The sequence below is a fragment of the Ammodytes marinus genome, assembly GCF_949987685.1.
Source record: "Ammodytes marinus genome assembly, chromosome: 10".
Lineage (NCBI taxonomy): Eukaryota > Metazoa > Chordata > Actinopteri > Uranoscopiformes > Ammodytidae > Ammodytes > Ammodytes marinus.
Genome location: NC_137214.1, coordinates 28,553,419 through 28,573,678, shown reverse-complemented (window position 1 = coordinate 28,573,678; position 20,260 = coordinate 28,553,419). Strand labels below are relative to the sequence as shown.

General features: G+C 41.3%; 1 protein-coding gene across 4 annotated transcripts in view; it reads left to right on the top strand.

The window, feature by feature from the left end:
- LOC307257046 (uncharacterized protein) overlaps positions 1 to 20,260 on the top strand; it is a 96,708-nt gene that overhangs the window by 32,943 nt on the left and 43,505 nt on the right. For all 4 annotated transcript variants that reach the window (XM_080036166.1, XM_080036165.1, XM_080036167.1 and 1 more), the window contains exon 2: positions 10,976 to 11,058. In XM_080036166.1, the coding sequence (XP_079892292.1) occupies positions 10,976 to 11,058 (83 nt within the window). The remainder of the gene's footprint in view (positions 1 to 10,975; positions 11,059 to 20,260) is intronic.

Here is a 20,260-nt window from a genome sequence, read left to right as displayed (position 1 = left end):
ATTTTAACTCACATGTTAACCGCATGCAGTGTTGGAGTTGGGTGCAAACATAGTTAGTAGGCTTTTTAAACTATTATTTCACTGGGGAATTTGAATGAGAAGTAGCATAGCAGGGTTGCTCTCTTTCTATATAGCCTAGCTAACTTTAAATTTGGGAGGGAAAACGCTAACTTGTACACTCTTATTTCACACTACATTTGTTAAGCTTGTTTGGGTGATTTATGTGACACACTATGTTGAACTTATTGATGAAGCCATTCATTTGATTTCACATTCTTTTTTTCTTCCTTTTTTTGCAGACAATGCCAACCAAACCACTGTTAATGTCAAGAAGAGACTCATTATACTTGGTAAGATAAAAATAGTTGTTGTGTTAGGTTTGTTAGTTAGGTAACCAGTATCGTATGGCATCGTGCAAAGCTATGCAACGTAGCAAAGTCACACTGTGTGTTTTTATTAAGGTTAAGCAAGTTTTTAAATTAAAATGTAATGTACCTATTTTCCATTTTTCCTCAAAAAACAAGAATATATGTGCCCTTCTCTGGGGAATAGGGACCTTTAGAAATGTGCCCCCTGCTAGTCAGCCAAGCATTGTACTTAGCTGAATAGTACTCCAAAACGCCCCATTTACATATTGTGACTTCCACATACCCTACATTAGGAAAATAATTTTAAATTATTAGATCATTTTTGAGATTATTATTTCATAGTGGGGTAAATGTGCCAGTCATCATGTACATGAGTGTGTTTTGGGGTTCTAGGAATGTTAAAATGATGGCTTTTGACGGAGGTAGGCTGTGTATACTAGAGACTACCTTTTATTGTGCTAAGCTTACTGGATGTGTGTTCCTAGATTTCTGCTGAACAGAAATATAAGGGCATCTCTCTTCTCGTCCTACTATTGAAAGGATGTCAAATAGGCGATATTTTCCAAAATATGGCATCTTCCTTAAGATTTTGTATTCCTGTACATAGTAGAGCTGGACTGGCGTTCTACCTTGGTTTACAAGTAAAGGGTACACTTTTGTTTTTACTTCAATTTTTTATGAGTTTAAGTACAACATCTCAGGCCTTTTCTATGCATTCAACGGGATTATTTCTCTCATTCTGTTACCAAATTATATTGAAAATATGCCACCCTAAAATGATCTTATGCAAAGATAGCAAATCCATGTAGCATGCTGACCACAGGTATGTACACCAGAGAGAGCGCTCCGTCTCGAGAGAAATAAGCCTTTTGTGTTAACAGAAAGTTTTTATTAATTTGTGTTTTATCTTAACTCTTAATGGGAGCAAAGACAAATAAAAAGGGTTGCATTTACATTTTTGTTGAATACATTTATTATAATTTGTGTTTGTTTATTTCAGGTGAAAAGCTCCTGTCCGCTGACCAGTGGATGGTCAGCATCAAGGGAAAGGTGGCATATCAAATCAGTCAGCAACACAACTTTGCTGCTGCCTTGGCTTCCTATGTCGATTGCTTCTATCTCTACAGCAAGGGGGTCGGCCTGCACAACATAATTGATACAGAGGTGAGCACCGAAACCTTTTTATTAATACAGAAACTCCTGCCATACTATTTTGTCTAAGTGGCTCAAATGTATGAATTAGGGATGTTAAACGAGTCATTGTTTGCGTGTCGACGTGTCGGAGGCATGAATCGACAAATCGATCGATTTACTGTGCCATTTAAAAAAAATAAATAAAAAAAGGCGGTGTTCCTTTTTTTTGCGGCAGCATCACGTAGTTGTGGTGCTGATAAACTGCTCTTTCCTTTAAAACACTGCTGCCGCCCGCTGTGTGTGTTCAGACTTCATCTGCATCAAAGCTTTTTGATAATAAAGAGAGGCTTTAATTTTAAAAACGCTGTCCATGCGTCGGAGGTGAATGTAACTTACTCGGCTGAAAACAGAAAGTGCAACATATAAAGCATAACCTTTTAATATTCGTCTACGACCGTGATGTTAATTTAACTTTATGCTGCATATGTTGCACTGCACTGTTGACACACACTGGACCTGCAGCGCGCTCGCGACCACACATGAACTCGCATGACGGACGTCTCCCATGTCCCCAAAACATCTAATAAATTAAAACACCCGATTTATCGATTTCTATTTTTCGAGTCGTCTTAAGCGCGTGTCGAAAATCGAGCCGAGAATCGACACATTGTTTACATCCCTAGTATGAATACATTCTTTGTGAACTTGTTTGCTTGCATTTTTCCTTTGTGGAGTACCATGATGCATGTCATGTACTGTATCAGTTCAGAAAAAAGCAAAACCATGAAGTGGGTCAAGAAAATATTTAGATAACTAATTTATTGCTTTTGTGTGTTAAAAATGATTTCTCAGGATAAACCCAGTAGAGGGAACTAAGTGCGCCGCCAAAGTCGGAACCATCAGAAAGACGGCCGCCTGGTTAACAAAAAGCTGTATTCCCAAAACCCTTGGATGACGACTTTCCTCACCAATTGACTAAGTTTCAATGGAAGACCTCAAAGTAGGTAAGTACACACACACACACTGAATGGATGTTGTAAATTGAAAATGTGAATGTACGCCTTTTTAGTTTATTTGATTTTGTTTACTGACATTCTCTTAATTTTACTCTCCCCTCCATATGCATCAGAAAGACACCCCACGCTGGACAAATCCTTCTTCCATCAGCTACTTCCATTCTTCTTATTGAACCCCACCAAATGCAACTATCAGGGTTCGTACAGATGCTTGTGCTTGGATTTTCTCTGCAGTGTTGTAATTTAACTATTGTTTATATTTTTATAAGTCATGCCAAGGTTAATCAGTTGAGAATTTTTTTTCCGTTTAAACTTATCGGACAATGTCACTCTGACTGTTCATTCATGTTCTCCTTTGTAAATTACACCAAATCCCGAGTTTGTGTTTGTTATTGACTTGTAGATACAAAGAAATAGCATGCTAAATTGACGCTCAACACCGTTAGCAATTAGCTGACCAGCTACTTCTCAATAATTTATTGCTCCAAATTCATGTTGTTAGCTAGTAGTTGAGGTCAAATAGTATATAAATAGTATTTATCTTAATATGAAGATGAATCTGGTAAAAAAGTATGAGGATATCTAAAAAGGAAAAAAAAAGTCCCATTCACCACATAGTGTGATACTAGTGTAACCTGTTGTGGTCATTTTCAGGACTTTCGTCCCCGGTAGAGATTTTGTCACACATCCCATGTTGTTCACTGGGGTCATATTAGTCTATAACAGTTGAGATATTCTACGCTAAATGAAGCGCATACAAATCTTACCCAGGACCTAGACTATAGATAACGTAAGCTCGGGGGTTACTTCATTGTAACGTGATGTTACACTCAGCTGGGTTAGCTCGATGCAGCTCCATTAAAAAAATGTATAACCTAATCCATTAATCACTGGTAACATTAGTTACAGAACCAAGATCCAAAATTTTTATTTTGTGAAGCTGTCAGAGTCGTTGCGGTGTGCTGCCAAAAAGTTATTTCAGTCCACGGTCCCAGCATGTTAACGCTATGTCGGCACATTTGTACTGATGCTTTATTGGACCAGAGCCCTCTTAGTCCCGTTTACGTTCTGAAATCATGGACGTATATTGGCTTAAATACCTTTTTTATTTGACTGTAAGACCTTTTTGGGAGGATCACTTTTTGGCAACACACCAAGATACACAAACTGTAATCTGGCAACCTAGCAATATTGAAAGTGTCTGGTCATACACAAGCTCAAGAATGTATTTAAATATACAATATCTAGGCATACATTTATACATATTTTTAAAATTCAGCCCGGGAAAAAAAGGAGTGCAAAGGCTGTATTTGCCCTTTGTTATTCTTTAATTTTTCTTACATGTGTGTGTGTGAGTGAAATACGTTTCTAATTAGTAACCATTTCCTACATCTAGACCTATTGATTATCGCTATGGCATTTTCGACAGAAGCACTGCAGCGCTGATATAGTGACAACATTTGTCCCTCTCATGTGATATTGCTTAAGTTTTTTTTTTTGTTGTTTTTTTTTAACCTTTATTTATACAGGTATATCCCATTGAGACCGAATACTCTTTTGCAAGGGAGACCTGAAAAGTATAGTCATGTTGTTATTAACCTGATAAATGGTCATTTTGGGCATATGAACTAAACTGATAAAGGTCTCCTTAGGGCCATACTCTCCAATTTGGTGATTGTCCATATACATTATATTATGAACACCCTCCCATTTTACAGATAAGGCAATGTTGTAACGTGACTAAATGTCGAACATTTCAAGGGGTATGAATACTCACACGTACATTTATTTTATTGGGATTTTATATGATACACCAACACAAAGTGGCGCATAATTGTGAAGTGGAATGAAAATGAAACGTGGTTTTAAAAAAAATTATAAATAAAAAACTGAAAAACGTGGCGTGCAAAAGTATTCAGCCCCCTGAGTCAATGCTTTGTAGAACCACCTATTGCTGCAAATACAGCTGCAAATCTATTTGGGTATGTCTTTACCAGCTTTGCCCTTCTACAGACTGACATGTTTGCCCATTCTTCTTTAAAAAATAGCTTGAGCTTCAGATTTAGCATCAGATTGGATGGAGAGCGTCTGTGAACAGCAATTTTCAAGTCTTTTCAGAGATTCTCAATTGTATTAAGGTCTGGACTTTGACTGGACCATTCTAACACATATGCTTTGATTTAAACCATTCCATAGTAGATCTGGCTGTATTTTTAGGCTTGCTGTCCCTCTGGAAGGTGAACCTCCACCCCAGTCTCAAGTCTTTTGCAGACTCTAACAGGTTTTCTGTCCTGTATTTGGCTCCATCCATCTTCCCATCAACTCTAACCAGCTTCCTTGTCCATGCTGAAGAACAGGACCCCCAAAGCATGATGCTGCCACCACCATGTATCACGGTGAGGATGGTGTGTATAGGGTGATGTGCAGTGTTAGTTTCCGCCACACATTGCATTTTGCATTCAGGCCAAAAACTTCAAGTTTGGTCTCATCTGAATATGCTGTGTCCCCCGCATGGCTTGTGGCAAGTGTTGGAGGAAGGTGCTCTGGTCAGATGAGACCAAAAAGGAAATGTTTGGCCTTAACGCAAAGTGCAATGTGTGGTGGAAAACTAACACTGCACATCACCCTATACACACCATCCCCACTGTGAAACAGGGTGGGGGCAGCATCATGCGTTGGGGATTCTTTTCTTCAGCAGGGACAGGGAAGCTGGTCAGAGTTGATGGGAAGCTGGATGGAGCCAAATACAGGGCAGAAAAACCTGTTAGAGTCTGCAAAAGACTTGAGACTGGGTGGAGGTTCACCTTCCAGAAGGTTAAATACCCTAAACATACAGCCAGATCTACTATGGAATGGTTCAAATCAAAGCATAGTCATGTGTTAGAATGGCCCAGTCAAAGTCCAGACCTCAATACAATTGAGAATATCTCGAAAGACTTGAAAATTGCTGTTGACAGATGCTCTCCATCCAATCTGATGCTGAATCTGAAGCTTGAGCTATTTTGCCAAAAAAATGGGCAAAAATATCAGTCTCTAGATGGGCAAAGCTGGCGGAGACATACCCCAATAGACTTGCAGCTGTTATTGCAGCGATAGGTGGTTCTACAACGTATTGACTCAGGGGGGCTGAATACTTATGTACGCCACGCTTTTCAGTTTTTTATTTCTAAAAAATAAATAAAACCATATTTTATTTGCATTCCACTTCACAATGATGCACCACTGTGTGTTGGTCTATCACATGAAATCCCAGTAAAATAAATGTACGTGTGTGGTTTTAATGTGATAAAATGTGAAAAATTCCAAGGGGTATGAATACTTTTGCAAGCCACTGTATATACTGTATATATTTAAAGCGTTGGCTTCCTTGAAAAAGTTGACATTTTATCTTGAAAGTGCTGGAAAAGTTATTGCATTTAACTCTTAAAAAGCTGTCCGAACCCTGAACTATGTTCCTGGTATTGGTGGTCATTTTAAATCTATCTTGTCCAATCTTCTTAAGATGTGTGAGTATTTGTATTGTGACTTGGTGAATTAATTAATAAAAGAAAATGTATTTACTGCATATCATTGTAGATGTTTTTTCTTCTTCTACAGTTTTCTACAAACCACTGCACTACAGTTTTGCACAACAATCATTTCAGTAACCTTTTCCTATTGTTAAACAGTAAGGGCACTGTTAAGACTTTGTTATATGGTAAGATACTAGCAGCACGGTTGCCTGCAAAATACTGTAAAGGTTAATTGACAGAATGTTACTGTAAAATGAATGTACACTACTGTAAATTATTTACAGTAAATAACTAGAGCTTTACAATAAGATACTGGCAGCACAGTTGCCAGCTTATTACTGTAATATGTTTTTACAATAAGATACTGGCAGCACGGTTGCCAGCTTATTACTGTAATATGTTTCTACAGTAATAAGCTGGCAGCACGGTTGCCAGCTTATTACTGTAATATGTTTTTACAGTAATAAGCTGGCAGCACGGTTGCCAGCTTATTACTGTAATATGTTTCTACAGTAATAAGCTGGCAGCACGGTTGCCAGCTTATTACTGTAATATGTTTCTACAGTAATAAGCTGGCAGCACGGTTGCCAGCTTATTACTGTAATATGTTTTTACAGTAATAAGCTGGCAGCACGGTTGCCAGCTTAATACTGTAATATGTTTCTACAGTAATAAGCTGGCAGCACGGTTGCCAGTTTAATACTGTAATATGTTTTACAGTATTAAGCTGGCAACCGTGCTGCCAGCTTATTACTGTAAAATAGCAAGGAAAAGTCTAACAGTGTACCCTAAGTTTAGATGTCCTTAGAAACCAGTTAAGCAGAGTACGCCATGTTAGTTGTTTATTTTATTTAGTCTTTTGTTTGCGTGTTCACTTTTTCAGTTGTGTGTTAGTGTTCCTTAAAAAAAACATACTCACAATTTAAAGGTCGTTTTTTTGTGAAACTACTACGTTTTGCGCTGTGGACCAACGTAGCTATTACACATTTCACTGGGAGACTGGGTTGTGTTGTACTATGAGAGCAATAACAAGATATCAGAGTGTAATGTTTGAGTTTGTGTCCTGGGCGTTGCCGGGCATCTGCTGTTGCTAACACGTGAATGTTTCATCTTGAGGTGGTTGGTGGATGGCAGAGCAGAGCACTGGAACATACTCAGATGGTTCTGTTGAGACTGTTTGGATTGTAGTGAAAGATTCATACTGAAGTGTAACAGCTTGGGCTGGAGCAGAGGACAGAGCTTCCCCCCCCCCCCCCCCCCCCAGGGCCCAGGCCCCCGCAGCAGACCCGGGTCAAATCCCACCCGGGTCAGTTCTCTGCATGTCTTCCCCTCTTTGCCCCATTGTCTCTCCAAAATCTGTCTAATAAAATTTAAATAGAAATAAAACAATGAAGGACACAAAACCAGGGTTTTCGATTTGCCAAGAGAGGGTCTATTACAGGGATGGGCAGCTTTGATAAAAGGGAGGGCCACACAAATTTTCACCTCACTACCAGAGGGCCACGTATATCAACATGCACTTTCACCATTATCCTTGTCACTTAATTGGCCTACTATAGCTATATACTAACTATATATAACTAATTTAATAAATAGAACAAAATATACTGGCAATCAAAATTTATTAAACCAATTTTCAAACATTACAGACAATTTGTCTCTTTCAGTCAAGAACACAAAACAAAACATATCTCTAATAGTGCAATTCTTCTCTGCTCTGACATTACATAACATTTTTCATTTTCTCAAAATGTTATCCTCTGTAAAATCCTGTCTTAATGAGACACTTGTGGCCTCTCCTGCTGGCGCACAATAGACTGAATGTCAATCTCAATATTGGTGCATCCAATCTGCATGAGCTGGAAGAGTGTCTCATCGGTCAGTCGGTTTCTTTCTTTGGACTTGATGTGCTTCATCATTGAGAAGTTGCTCTCGCAGATGTAAGTGCTCCCAAACATGCTGGCCATCGAAAGTGCAAAATCCCTGAGGATTGGAAATCGGGACTCTGGTAGCAGTCTCCAGAAGGAGATTCCCCTCTCGTTGCGGTTTGCTTGAAAAAACGGGTCTGCCTGTAGTTCGCACAGTTCAAGCTGCAGCTCAGGGGGCTGCTCGCTGACAGCAGCAGAGAGCGGGTCAGTGAACAACGCGATGCGTGGCTGCATGGCGTAGAAATCTTGGAAGCGGCTCTTAAACTGCTGCTGCAGTTTTTCGATTTCTGCTTTGTACTTGAGCATGGTTTCTTCGCATTCGGGAGCATCTTTGCGCATCTCTTCACATGAGGGGAAGTGTGCCAAATTCGGACGGTCGGATTGGAAGCCTTCTTTAAACAGGCCTAGTTTAGCATTAAACGCGTTCATGTGTGCGTATAGATCCGACACAGTTTGGCCTCTTCCCTGCAGCTGCAAATTGAGGCGATTGAGATGAGATGTGATGTCTGCAAGGAAGGCCATGTCACAGAGAAAATCCGTGTCCCTGAGTTGACTGCAGTACGCACTGGTGTCACATCGTATGCTCTCCTCAAGGAACACAGGGATTTCAGAGCGCAGCGCAAAAAACCTCTCCAAGCATTTCCCGCGGCTCATCCACCTTATCTCTGTGTGCATCTGTAAATCCCCGTACGCCGCGCTCACTTCATCCAAAAAGGCTACAAACTTCCGATGATTAAGAGACCTGTTTCCTCCTCGAATGAGATTGGTAACTTTTGTTACTAAATCCATGACATGGCTGAAGTTCATTGACTTGGCACAGAGGGCCTCCTGCAATATAAAATAAATTGGATTCAGCAACATTGTAGTCATTATTTATTTTTAAATCTCACTAAGGAAACACACATTGATAGGCTGCCTCACAGGCGAAAAAACGTTAGTTGACCAGAAAAGAAGAGAACGTGGAATCTGTCTCAGATTAAAATCGTGACTTTTAAAGCACCAAATTACTTGCTTTAACGAATTTCGTTGGTTTATAATTTTATGAATTATAAAATATAATTTCCATGAGGCTGTTCAGTCAGAAAATAACGGATCATTAGTAAAAGCGTTTGCCCTGCCGCTCCGTGCCTGCCTCCGCCGCCGACACACACACACACACACACTGACACACTCTCTGACAGCACCGCGGTCGATAACCGAATAAAGTGAAACGACTAGGAAAGTTTTTAGTTGGGGGCAGCCCTATTTATCACCGATAATAATAGCTGAAAATAACGTTACCCACCTGATGTATGATGCAGTGCAGTATTGGACAGTCAACGCCACTCTGTCTGAGAAGCCCGGCGAATCCAGTGCGTCTTCCTTGCATTGATGGTGCACCGTCAGCAACAACAGCTGATAGCTTGTCAAAGCCTCCGTGCTCACTCACAACACTTTCAACGGCGTTGAAAATGTCCTGTCCCTTGGTAGTGTCATGCAAAGACACCAGTTTCAGTAACTCCTCATGCACTTCAAATGAATTGTTTACTGCTCGTGTGTAGATGAGGAGCTGGCTTACATCCATCACATCTGTACTCTCATCTAGCGCTAAGGAAAAGTACTTGCAGTCGTTCATGATTTCTCTGAGCTTTCCCTCGACATGATTTTGGATATCAAAAATTCTTCTGGTCACTGTGCGTCGGGAGAGAGAGACCGTTTCAAAGTTCTTAGCCATGTTGTCGTCTCCAAAAGCTTTCGCCATCTCAACTGCACATCGCTTCACCATTTCACCATCAGACAGCGGCTTCTTTGCTTTAGCAAGCTCAAGTGAAACAACATAAGACGCCTTCAGTGACGATTCCTGTGTGGTCGTGGCTTTGGTAAAAAAGCTTTGCTGACGGTGTATTTTTCGCTTGAGATCAGCAACGACAGCGGCTCTGGCAGCTCCGGTGTACTTGTCATACTTTTCTTTGTGCGTGGTGGTGTAGTGGCGGCTTAAGTTAAAATCCTTCATTGCCGATTTTGTTTCCAAGCACACTAAACACATGGGTTTTCCTTTACAATCTGTAAAGAGATAATCTGTTTCCCATCTTGGCTGGAAAACGCGGTTTTCTTCATCTAGTTTTCTTTTTTGAGCGCTCATGTTTGTAAAAAATTTTTTTTTTTTGTAAATCCCGCTCTGATCCCGCTAGAAGAGGTGAGGTCGATGTGGTAATTCCAAGACCGTCCACTTGGCTACATACCGCTTACATTTGCGGGGAGCGCCCTCTAGCGGCTGACATAATTAATTACAGTTGGGGTCTGGTTCAAATTACATACTTTTTTCCGACGACTGTGAAACCAATAATATATAATTTTTTATAAATGAACTCGCGGGCCGCACAAATTTGTCCCGAGGGCCGCATGTGGCCCGCGGGCCGCCAGATGCCCATCCCTGGTCTATTAACTGGTTCCATCAGATTTGATGCTGACAGTATGTTGTGCTCATTTTAAGATTATGTTCTATTAGCTATTGGTAAGCCTGGCACAGTGGCGCTTTCCGCGACAGTAAAACAAGCATTTTTCTTCCAAATGTTGAGTTTTTTCTTAAATTTTTTTTTTTTTTTTTTTTAGATATTTTTGAGGCATTTTTATGCTTTATTGATAGTGTAGAGACAGAGCTGAAATGGGCCAGAGAGGGGAGTGACATGCAGAGAACGACCGCGGGCTGGAATCGAACCCGGGTCCGCTGCTGGCCGAGGCCCATGGGGGGGACGCCCTACCAACTGAGCTAAGGGCGCCCCCTTTTCTTCCAATTTCTATACCACTTTCATCTAATTTTTCAGAAAATTGCACCTCCCTCTGTATTTTTTTTTAACCTACAATGGCCCTTATAAGCCACCATACTTTCTATATTACTGAAAAGGGGATTTTATTCTCGCATATTTTGTGTTGTTGTGTATGACCGCAGCCAATTGAACTGCAGTATTGTGTTAAACAGTGACACGTTAAACAGATGTCCTTCAACTCATCAGCTTCTCTGTCTGTCTGTCTCTCAGCAGTGACAGCGTTGCCATGGCGTCGGGACCTTCGGACGTGTTGACCAATCAGGAGCCGGCTGAGAGCGTGGAGGAATGTTCAGGTAAAGATTCATAAAAAAATAATCATTGTTTATGTGTATTGTCTGTTTTGTCATTTTGTCTATCATTGTCCGAGTCTGTATGTATTTGTACTTATATGTGCTGTTTGTGCTTATATGTCATTTAAATGTTCCCAAATGCAAGACAAATTCCCCTTGGGGCAATAAAGGTTTATCTATAAAAAATAACTAAAAATATAAATTTGTAGGTTTTGGATTGTGATTTCTACGGTAGAGTAAGGGACATTTAGGGGTGAGATTTAAAAAAAAAAAATTTAAATTAAGATTTCCCTTATGAGTTGTTTTGGGGCGACTGTGGCTCAGGTGGTAGAGCGGGTCGGCCAATGATCAAAGGATTGGCGGTTCGATCCCCGCCCTGCCACTTGCATCATGGTTGTTGTGTCCTTGGGCAAGACACTTCACCCACCTTGCCTTGTGTGAATGTTGATAGTTAGCCTGCTATCGGTGTATGAATGTGTGTGTGAATGGTAACGTGTAAATGGGAACAGGTCTGCCTTGAAAAAGAGTCTCCGGTCTGCAATATCTACCCAGGACAAAGATAACAAACTATATTATTTTTCAGAGTGGACATCAGTTTGGGGTTCTGTACAAACACAAACAGTAGAGGATATCAGGCTGGCTTGTTGGCAGGAAATGAAGGAACATCGTCCTATCACACACACACACACACACACACACACACACACACACACACACACACACACACGTCTGTACAGATGGGAAGCACATATGCTGCTGATACGATGGGAACAAGGAAGAAGAAGAGGAGCACTGTGTGTGTGTGTGTGTGTGTGTGTGTGTGTGTGTGTGTGTGTGTGTGTGTGTGTGTGTGTGTGTGTGTGTGTGTGTGTGTGTGTGTGTGTGTGTGTGTGTGTGTGTGTGTGTGTGTGTGTGTGTGTGTGTGTGTGTGTGTGTGTGTGTGTGTGTGTGTGTGTGTGTGTGTGTGTGTGTGTGTGTGTGTGTGTGTGTGTGTGTGTGTGTGTGCTTGAAACCACATATGGAATTATATCTGAAGTGCTGTTGGAATTATTGCAAACCCACATCCACAGTCGGAAAAAAAGTTGCCGTTCATGCCTAAACATTCACAACATTATATTTGAAAGTACTGTAGATTGTTTGTAGGAAGCAGAGCATTAGTGCTAAGTTTGTTGAGTTACTTCTGTTTTGTGTTTGAGGTCATTTTAAAGGAGATACTCTTAGCTTTCTTGTATGTCGTGTTGTGAATCTTATGGACAAGTACATTGGAGATCTACAAACCATAAATCACACACATTTTCACACCATTTTAGCCTTAATTATATACTTTATATTAGTCCTGTAGCATCAAAGAATGTCATCAAAACAGAGTACTAAAACTTTAATACTCAAAGAAACTCTAGGGATTCATGAAATGGGTGTTAATACAAACGCACGTCCACAGTCGGAACAAAAGTGGACGGAAATCCATTGTGTGTAGGAGGCAAAGAATGAGTGATAAGATTGTTGTGTTATTTCTATTTGAGAGTGAGGAGTGACATCACAGATCATAGGTTGAGCCAGTCATGTCCGTCTCAGTCTGTCGGTGCCAGACGGACAGCTGACCTCTGATTGGCTCCTGACACAATGTGCTGAGTTCTTATTGGATTAAAGAGTTGAGAGGGTCCGGATTCTGTAAATAGAAATGACAATAACAAGTTTGTTGCCTTCTTTCCTAAAGTATACAGATTGTAATAACAGTGTATTTTAGTGGCATCGTATAGTGAGATTCTAGATTGCAAAGCTACTTTGTTACAACCTCTCTTTGGGAGAATTTACAGAAGCTACGGTGGCCTTCAAGGACAAGAAGCTAGGTACTAAAGATGGCATCATCCACCACTCTCAGTGGTGAGGTGAAGATGTATTTAGTTATTTATTCTAGTACTTTTTCTTCGTCTTCCAACAAGTGCATTTCCGGCATGCAGACGCCCTTTATATATAGTGTATAGAAACGCTTAAAGCCCTTACGTTTTTTAGTTACGTTCTGCAGTAGAAACTGATATTCATGACATTGTTTGCCCTGTTAAAGGTCGCCATCGTCTCATTGTTTAAGCTGAGGTCAATTCTGCCTCAATATTGACCTTCGCCTGCCGTGAAGTCCCTTGAAGTTATTTTAAATTTTGAATATGTGTGTGTGTGTGAGTGTGTGTTTGTGTGTGTGTGTGTGTGTGTGTGTGTGTGTGTGTGTGCGTGTAATGTGTGTGTGTGTGCGTGTGCGTGTAATGTGTGTGTGTCTCAGACCTACAATGGCCATACAGCTACAGTGACCTTCCATTGAATCAGTGGCCTTTTTACTATGAAGGTAGACCTTTAACTTTAATAGTGCATTGTGTCTAAGATAGCAGAATAATGGCACTTTAGATAATGGTGTTTCCCTAGATTTTTCACATGGACACAGTGCACACAGGCCTTTAAAGCATAATCAAAAAGCTTCTGGCTAAATATAACTTTAAGTTTTTAGTTGGAGACAAAAGAGGAGAATTTGCAGCCAATATTTCTCCACAGAAATCAGACAAAAAGTGAAGTTATCTTTTCTGTTGTTGGATAGCAACTCGTAAAAAAAAGTGTCGCAGTATGTGCTTTACTTACTTACACTCCACACATAATGGAACGTTTGTGTCTAAACTTCTGACTTTGTCGTGATGTTCATGGATGTATTTCATATTTTTAAAATCACACACAGGAACTCAAAAGAAAAAGCAAGCCATCTAAATAATAATATTTTTTTTTTTAAGAAGCCCAAAGTCCTTAACAAGATCAGATAAAAAAAATAGAAAGACATACAAATATAACTAGCAGCAAAACACTAGCAATAATAGTAAAAGTATGATATGATTGTACATCAAATGTATAAAGAATAAATATGCTCAAATCATTTTGTGATTCTTTGGTAAAACAAACCAGACATTCACAGTGTCCTTGGCCTCGGTGCAGGGTTCAGATTCCAGACATTTTTCATCTGCTGCAACAAGAAAAAAATGTGTTATTGGTGAAAAGACGAGCGACACATCCCCTCTCTCCTGAAGCATTTCCATCGCCCGGGGATCTACATTCTCTACATACTTAGATATACGTTGTTTTGCTTTCATCTTCACAGTTCCCTTATTCACTACAGTACGGTATATTGAGATAGTATATACAATATTGTCTCTGTTTCCTGAAGTTTACTTTGCTTCACCTCATCATATTTCCATTATTGTATTAATCTGACACAGTCAAATATAACTACATTATTACCTCATGGCCATGCATCCTGCCGTCTCTCTTTCACTCTCTTCCTAAACTAGAAAGCGAGCGTGCTGGCAGCGCTTGCATTTGCACGCACCGCCGGGACACGCGCTAGCAAAGATCTTTAGGACAGCAGGGATTGGTGTCATAAAAACACTACCGCTTTTGTCCACAGGGGGCGTTAGAATCAACACAATCGTAAGTTCCTCGTATATGGAAGAGTTTATTAGACTTTAATATCTGTGAAAGCAAAACAGTTTTGTAAAAGCACAGAAGACAATTGACAAGTGTGTATCATGATTCACACGTATTTCACTATCCACAAACCTGTAATTTTTGACTTGCAAATATGTAGAACTTACTCTGAAAATACAAAGTCATATTTACGCATTTACGGATCTGTTTCTGCTTGTGAAAAGGGGTTTGCATATTTGTGGATTGCCTCCTGTGAGTTTGTGAGCCACATTACATTTTTACATAATTTTGTCCAACTTCTACCACCGAGATCTGTAGAACAAGCGTTACAAATGTGAAGTGCAATAATTTGTATGTGTGTAATTGTGTTTTGTAAAGTTATATCCACACAAAGAAAAAGCGATTTGCAAATATGTAGAATTTAGTCTGTAAATGTGTATTTTAATTTTGCATAATTTTTTAATTTTTTTTTAATGCAAATAGTTTCACCACAAAAAAAGACATGTCAACTCTTATTTACACATTTACAGAACCATTTCTACATGTGAAACTGGCTCTGCGCATTTGTGGATCGCTTCCTGTGCGCTCACGGAATATTGTCCCATTCGTGCCGCAGGGATCTGCAAAACGCCACCTGTAAAATGAGACCTGTATTTTGAATTCTGTACTTTAGGTGCAGTTAGACAGGTCCACCAGCAGATGGCGCACTCGCGGCGCAGCCTTTATCTATCGGCGAACCACATGGTCCCCTTGACCAATCAAAAGAGCTTGTTTAGGGGCGGCCACCTCATTGGTTCATTTGGAGGCCTGTCACACGAACAGAGGAGGGAAAAAAAGCTGTCCACAGCTCAAGCTCATTCTCGAGTTCGTCGGACATTGTTCCTCGTGAATGAGCAGGAAAGCAGCTGGCTGCAGACTAGCGGAGCTGAGTATCGGTGATAAGAGAGGTATGTTGTTATGCTGACCCACCATTATACTATCATACAGTAGTTTGTGCGCTGGTCACCTGCGAGGGTAATCAGCATTTCTTGCTAGGCTATTTAGCGAGCTAGCTGACATGTTACACACTAAGCATGATTATTTGAGTTTGTCGCCATCATTTTTAGCACACAGACATGCCGCGACCCGCGACAGGCAAAGCTTCTCCCTTTCATATAATTAGGGGGCCAAGCCCGAGCAGGAGCTGGGACCGCGTTTTGCACAGCAACGCGGTTCCCAAGCCCTGCGGGGCAGGGAACCCTATTGTTTTTGTAAGGATTATTATTAGGGGGCCAAGCCCGAGCAGGAGCTGGGACCGCGTTTTGCACAGCAACGCGGTTCCCAAGCCCTGCGGGGCAGGGAACCCTATTGTTTTTGTAAGGATTATTATACTTACCCCCCTAAAACTGCGTGCACAGCCCAAACCATAAAGGGTGCAGACATGCCAATTGCATGACTAGATCCAGGTCCGTCCGGACTACGCAGACAAAAAAATTCAGACATGCCGGCCACTAGGTGGCGCTATATCAAGGAAGACGTCATAGCTCCCACACCGAACATCCCACAGTCAAAAACTTTATATCCACAGATGCACTGGAGTCAGCTGCATCATTTGGCATAGGCCACGCCCATTTGCGATATTATAGATTTTTCGCAAAATCGCGAAAACTGTAAAACTGACTTTTCGCTACTCCTCCCACAATTTTTGGACAATTGACACCAAAGTTTGCACAGAACATCTACCGACCCACACGGAAAGAAATCATGCTAAAGCATTTTGATCCGACCATCGATAACGAAACGGTAGCGTTTTAAATATTTGTTGATAGCTACGTTCTACGTAGAAATTCATAAATCCAAAATCATAAATCGGATCAAGTCCAAATTTTAGACATATGTTGGGGCTACCCTTAATTGCGTTCAATAAAAAATTGGGAAAATTTCGCCATAGGGGGGCGCCATAAATTAGGAAATTTTATATCTCCTAATTGACTTTTCGCTACTCCTCCCACAATTTTTGCACAATTGACACCCAACTTTGCACAGAACATCTACCGACCAACACGGAAAGAAATCATGTAAAATGATTTTGATCCGACCATGGATAACGAAACGGTAGCGTTTTAAATATTTGTTGATTAGCTACGTTTTACGTAGAAATTCATAAATCCAAAATCATAAGTCGGATCAAGTCCAAATTTTAGACATATGTTGGGGCTACCCTTAATTGCGTTCAATAAAAAAATTGGAAATTTTCGCCATAAGGGGGCGCCATAAATTAGGAAATTTTATATCTCCTAATTGGCCAGAGGAAAATTCTTAAAACTCACGGGAAACCATCAAGGGGCATACACGAGTCTATATAAAAAATATGGCCAAGAAATATTAATGTGTAAGGGACTTTTTAATAAAATTAGATATTTTTTTTTCCATCAAAGAAAAAAGGCGGGATGCTAATCTCAGCTAGCATGTCCATTGACATTACATTGTGCATGTAGCTCAGGCGGCCATTTTGGCAAGGCTGACAATCTGCTTTTGCTCATAACTCGCCAACCAAACATCGCACATTAAAAAACTTGACATCCACTTGTTCTGTGAATTGAGCTGCATCGTTCCACCGTGGCAGTTTTGCCAAATTCATCCATGAACAGCGATACCTATACAACTCCCGCACCGAACATCCCACGGTCAAAAACTTTACATCCACAGATTCTGCGAAGTGAGCGGCCGGCGCGGCGGTTGACGACGAGTTGCGTCGGAGGCTTGGCCCCCGGTAAAAACTGCTTGCAGTTCTAGTTATTAGGGGGCCAAGCCCGAGCAGGAGCTGGGACCGCGTTTTGCACAGCAACGCGGTTCCCAAGCCCTGCGGGGCAGGGAACCCTATTGTTTTTGTAAGGATTATTTTTATTAGGGGGCCAAGCCCGAGCAGGAGCTGGGACCGCGTTTTGCACAGCAACGCGGTTCCCAAGCCCTGCGGGGCATGGAACCCTATTGTTTTAGTGGCGATTATTATTCTTTTTATTTGTCTCGGAAAAACGGTGTAAAACTGGTGCTGCAGCCCAAACCGTAACGGGTTGGGACATGCCACTAGCATCATTAGTTCAGACCCCCGGCCTCTCAGCCTACAAAAAAATTCAGACATGCCGGCCACTAGGTGGCGCTACAACGAAGGAAAACGCGTTTGGGGTCATAACTCCCACACCGAACGTCCCACAGTCAAAAACTTTATATCCACATATGCACTGGAGTCAGCTGCATCATTTGGCATAGGCCACGCCCATTTGCGATATTATAGATTTTTCGCAAAATCGCAAAAACTGAAAAACATATTTTTCGCTACTCCTCCCACAATTTTTGGACAATTGACACCAAAGTTTGCACAGAACATCTACCGACCCACACGGTAAAAACTTGTGTAAAAGAATTTTGATCCGACCATGGATAACGAAACGGTAGCGTTTTAAATATTTGTTGATTAGCTACGTTTTACAAAAAAATTCATAAATCCAAAATCATAAGTCGGATCAAGTCCAAATTTTAGACATATGTTGGGGCTACCCTTAATTGCGTTCAATAAAAAAATTGGACATTTTCGCCATAAGGGGGCGCCATAAATTAGGAAATTTTATATCTCCTAATTGGCCAGAGGAATTTTCTTAAAACTCACGGTAAAACATCAAGGGGCAAACACGAGTCTATAGAAAAAATATGGCCAAGAAATAGTAATGTTTAAGGGACTTTTTAATAAAATTAGATTTTTTTTTTTCCGTCAAAGAAAAAAGGCGGGAATGTTAGCATGTCCATTGACATTACATTGTGCAATTAGCTCCGGCGGCCATTTTGTCAAGGCTGACAATCTACTTTTGCTCATAACTCGCCAACCACACATCGCACATTAAAAAACTTGACATCCACTTGTTCTGTGAATTGAGCTGCATCGTTCCACCGTGGCAGTTTCGCCAAATTCATCCATAAACAGCGATACCTATACAACTCCCGCACCGAACATCCCACGGTCAAAAACTTTACATCCGCAGATTCTGCGGAGTGAGCGGCCGGCGCGGCGCTTCACGACGAGTTGCGTCGGAGGCTTGGCCCCCGGTAAAAACTGCTTGCAGTTCTAGTTAGGGGGCCAAGCCCGAGCAGGAGCTGGGACCGCGTTTTGCACAGCAACGCGGTTCCCAAGCCCTGCGGGGCAGGGAACCCTATTGTTTTTGTAAGGATTATTATTAGGGGGCCAAGCCCGAGCAGGAGCTGGGACCGCGTTTTGCAGAGCAACGCGGTTCCCAAGCCCTGCGGGCAGGGAACCCTATTGTTTTTGTAAGGATTATTATTAGGGGGCCAAGCCCGAGCAGGAGCTGGGACCGCGTTTTGCACAGCAACGCGGTTCCCAAGCCCTGCGGGGCAGGGAACCCTATTGTTTTAGTGGCGATTATTATTCTTTTTATTTGTCTCGGAAAAACGGTGTAAAACTGGTGCTGCAGCCCAAACCGTAACGGGTTGGGACATGCCACTAGCATCATTAGTTCAGACCCCCGGCCTCTCAGCCTACAAAAAAATTCAGACATGCCGGCCACTAGGTGGCGCTACAATGAAGGAAAACGCGTTTGGGGTCATAACTCCCACACCGAACGTCCCACAGTCAAAAACTTTATATCCACATATGCACTGGAGTCAGCTGCATCATTTGGCATAGGCCACGCCCATTTGCGATATTATAGATTTTTCGCAAAATCGCAAAAACTGAAAAACATATTTTTCGCTACTCCTCCCACAATTTTTGGACAATTGACACCAAAGTTTGCACAGAACATCTACCGACCCACACGGTAAAAACTTGTGTAAAAGAATTTTGATCCGACCATCGATAACGAAACGGTAGCGTTTTAAATATTTGTTGATTAGCTACGTTTTACGAAAAAATTAATAAATCCAAAATCATAAGTCGGATCAAGTCCAAATTTTAGACATATGTTGGGGCTACCCTTAATTGCGTTCAATAAAAAAATTGGACATTTTCGCCATAAGGGGGCGCCATAAATTAGGAAATTTCATATCTCCTAATTGGCCAGAGGAAATTTCTTAAAACTCACGGGAAAGCATCAAGGGGCATACACGAGTCTATATAAAAAATATGGCCAAGAAATAGTAATGTTTAAGGGACTTTTTAATAAAATTAGATTTTTTTTTTTCCGTCAAAGAAAAAAGGCGGGAATGTTAGCATGTCCATTGACATTACATTGTGCAATTAGCTCCGGCAGCCATTTTGTCAAGGCTGACAATTTACTTTTGCTCATAACTCGCCAACCAAACATCGCACATTAAAAAACTTGACATCCACTTGTTCTGTGAATTGAGCTGCATCGTTCCACCGTGGCAGTTTCGCAAAATTCATCCATAAACAGCGATACCTATACAACTCCCGCACCGAACATCCCACGGTCAAAAACTTTACATCCACAGGTTCCGTGGAGTGAGCGGCAGGCACGGCGCTTGACGACGAGTTGCGTCGGAGGCTTGGCCCCCGGTAAAAACTGCTTGCAGTTCTAGTTATTATTCTTATTTGTCGCCGCTAGAACTGCGTCCACAGCCCAAACCGTAAAGGGTGCAGACATGCCAATTGCATGACTAGATCCAGGTCCGTGAAATCTCAGCATACAACAAAATTCAGACATGCCGGCCACTAGGTGGCGCTACAACGAAAGAAAACGCGTTTGGGGTCATAACTCCCACACCGAACGTCCCACAGTCAAAAACTTTATATCCA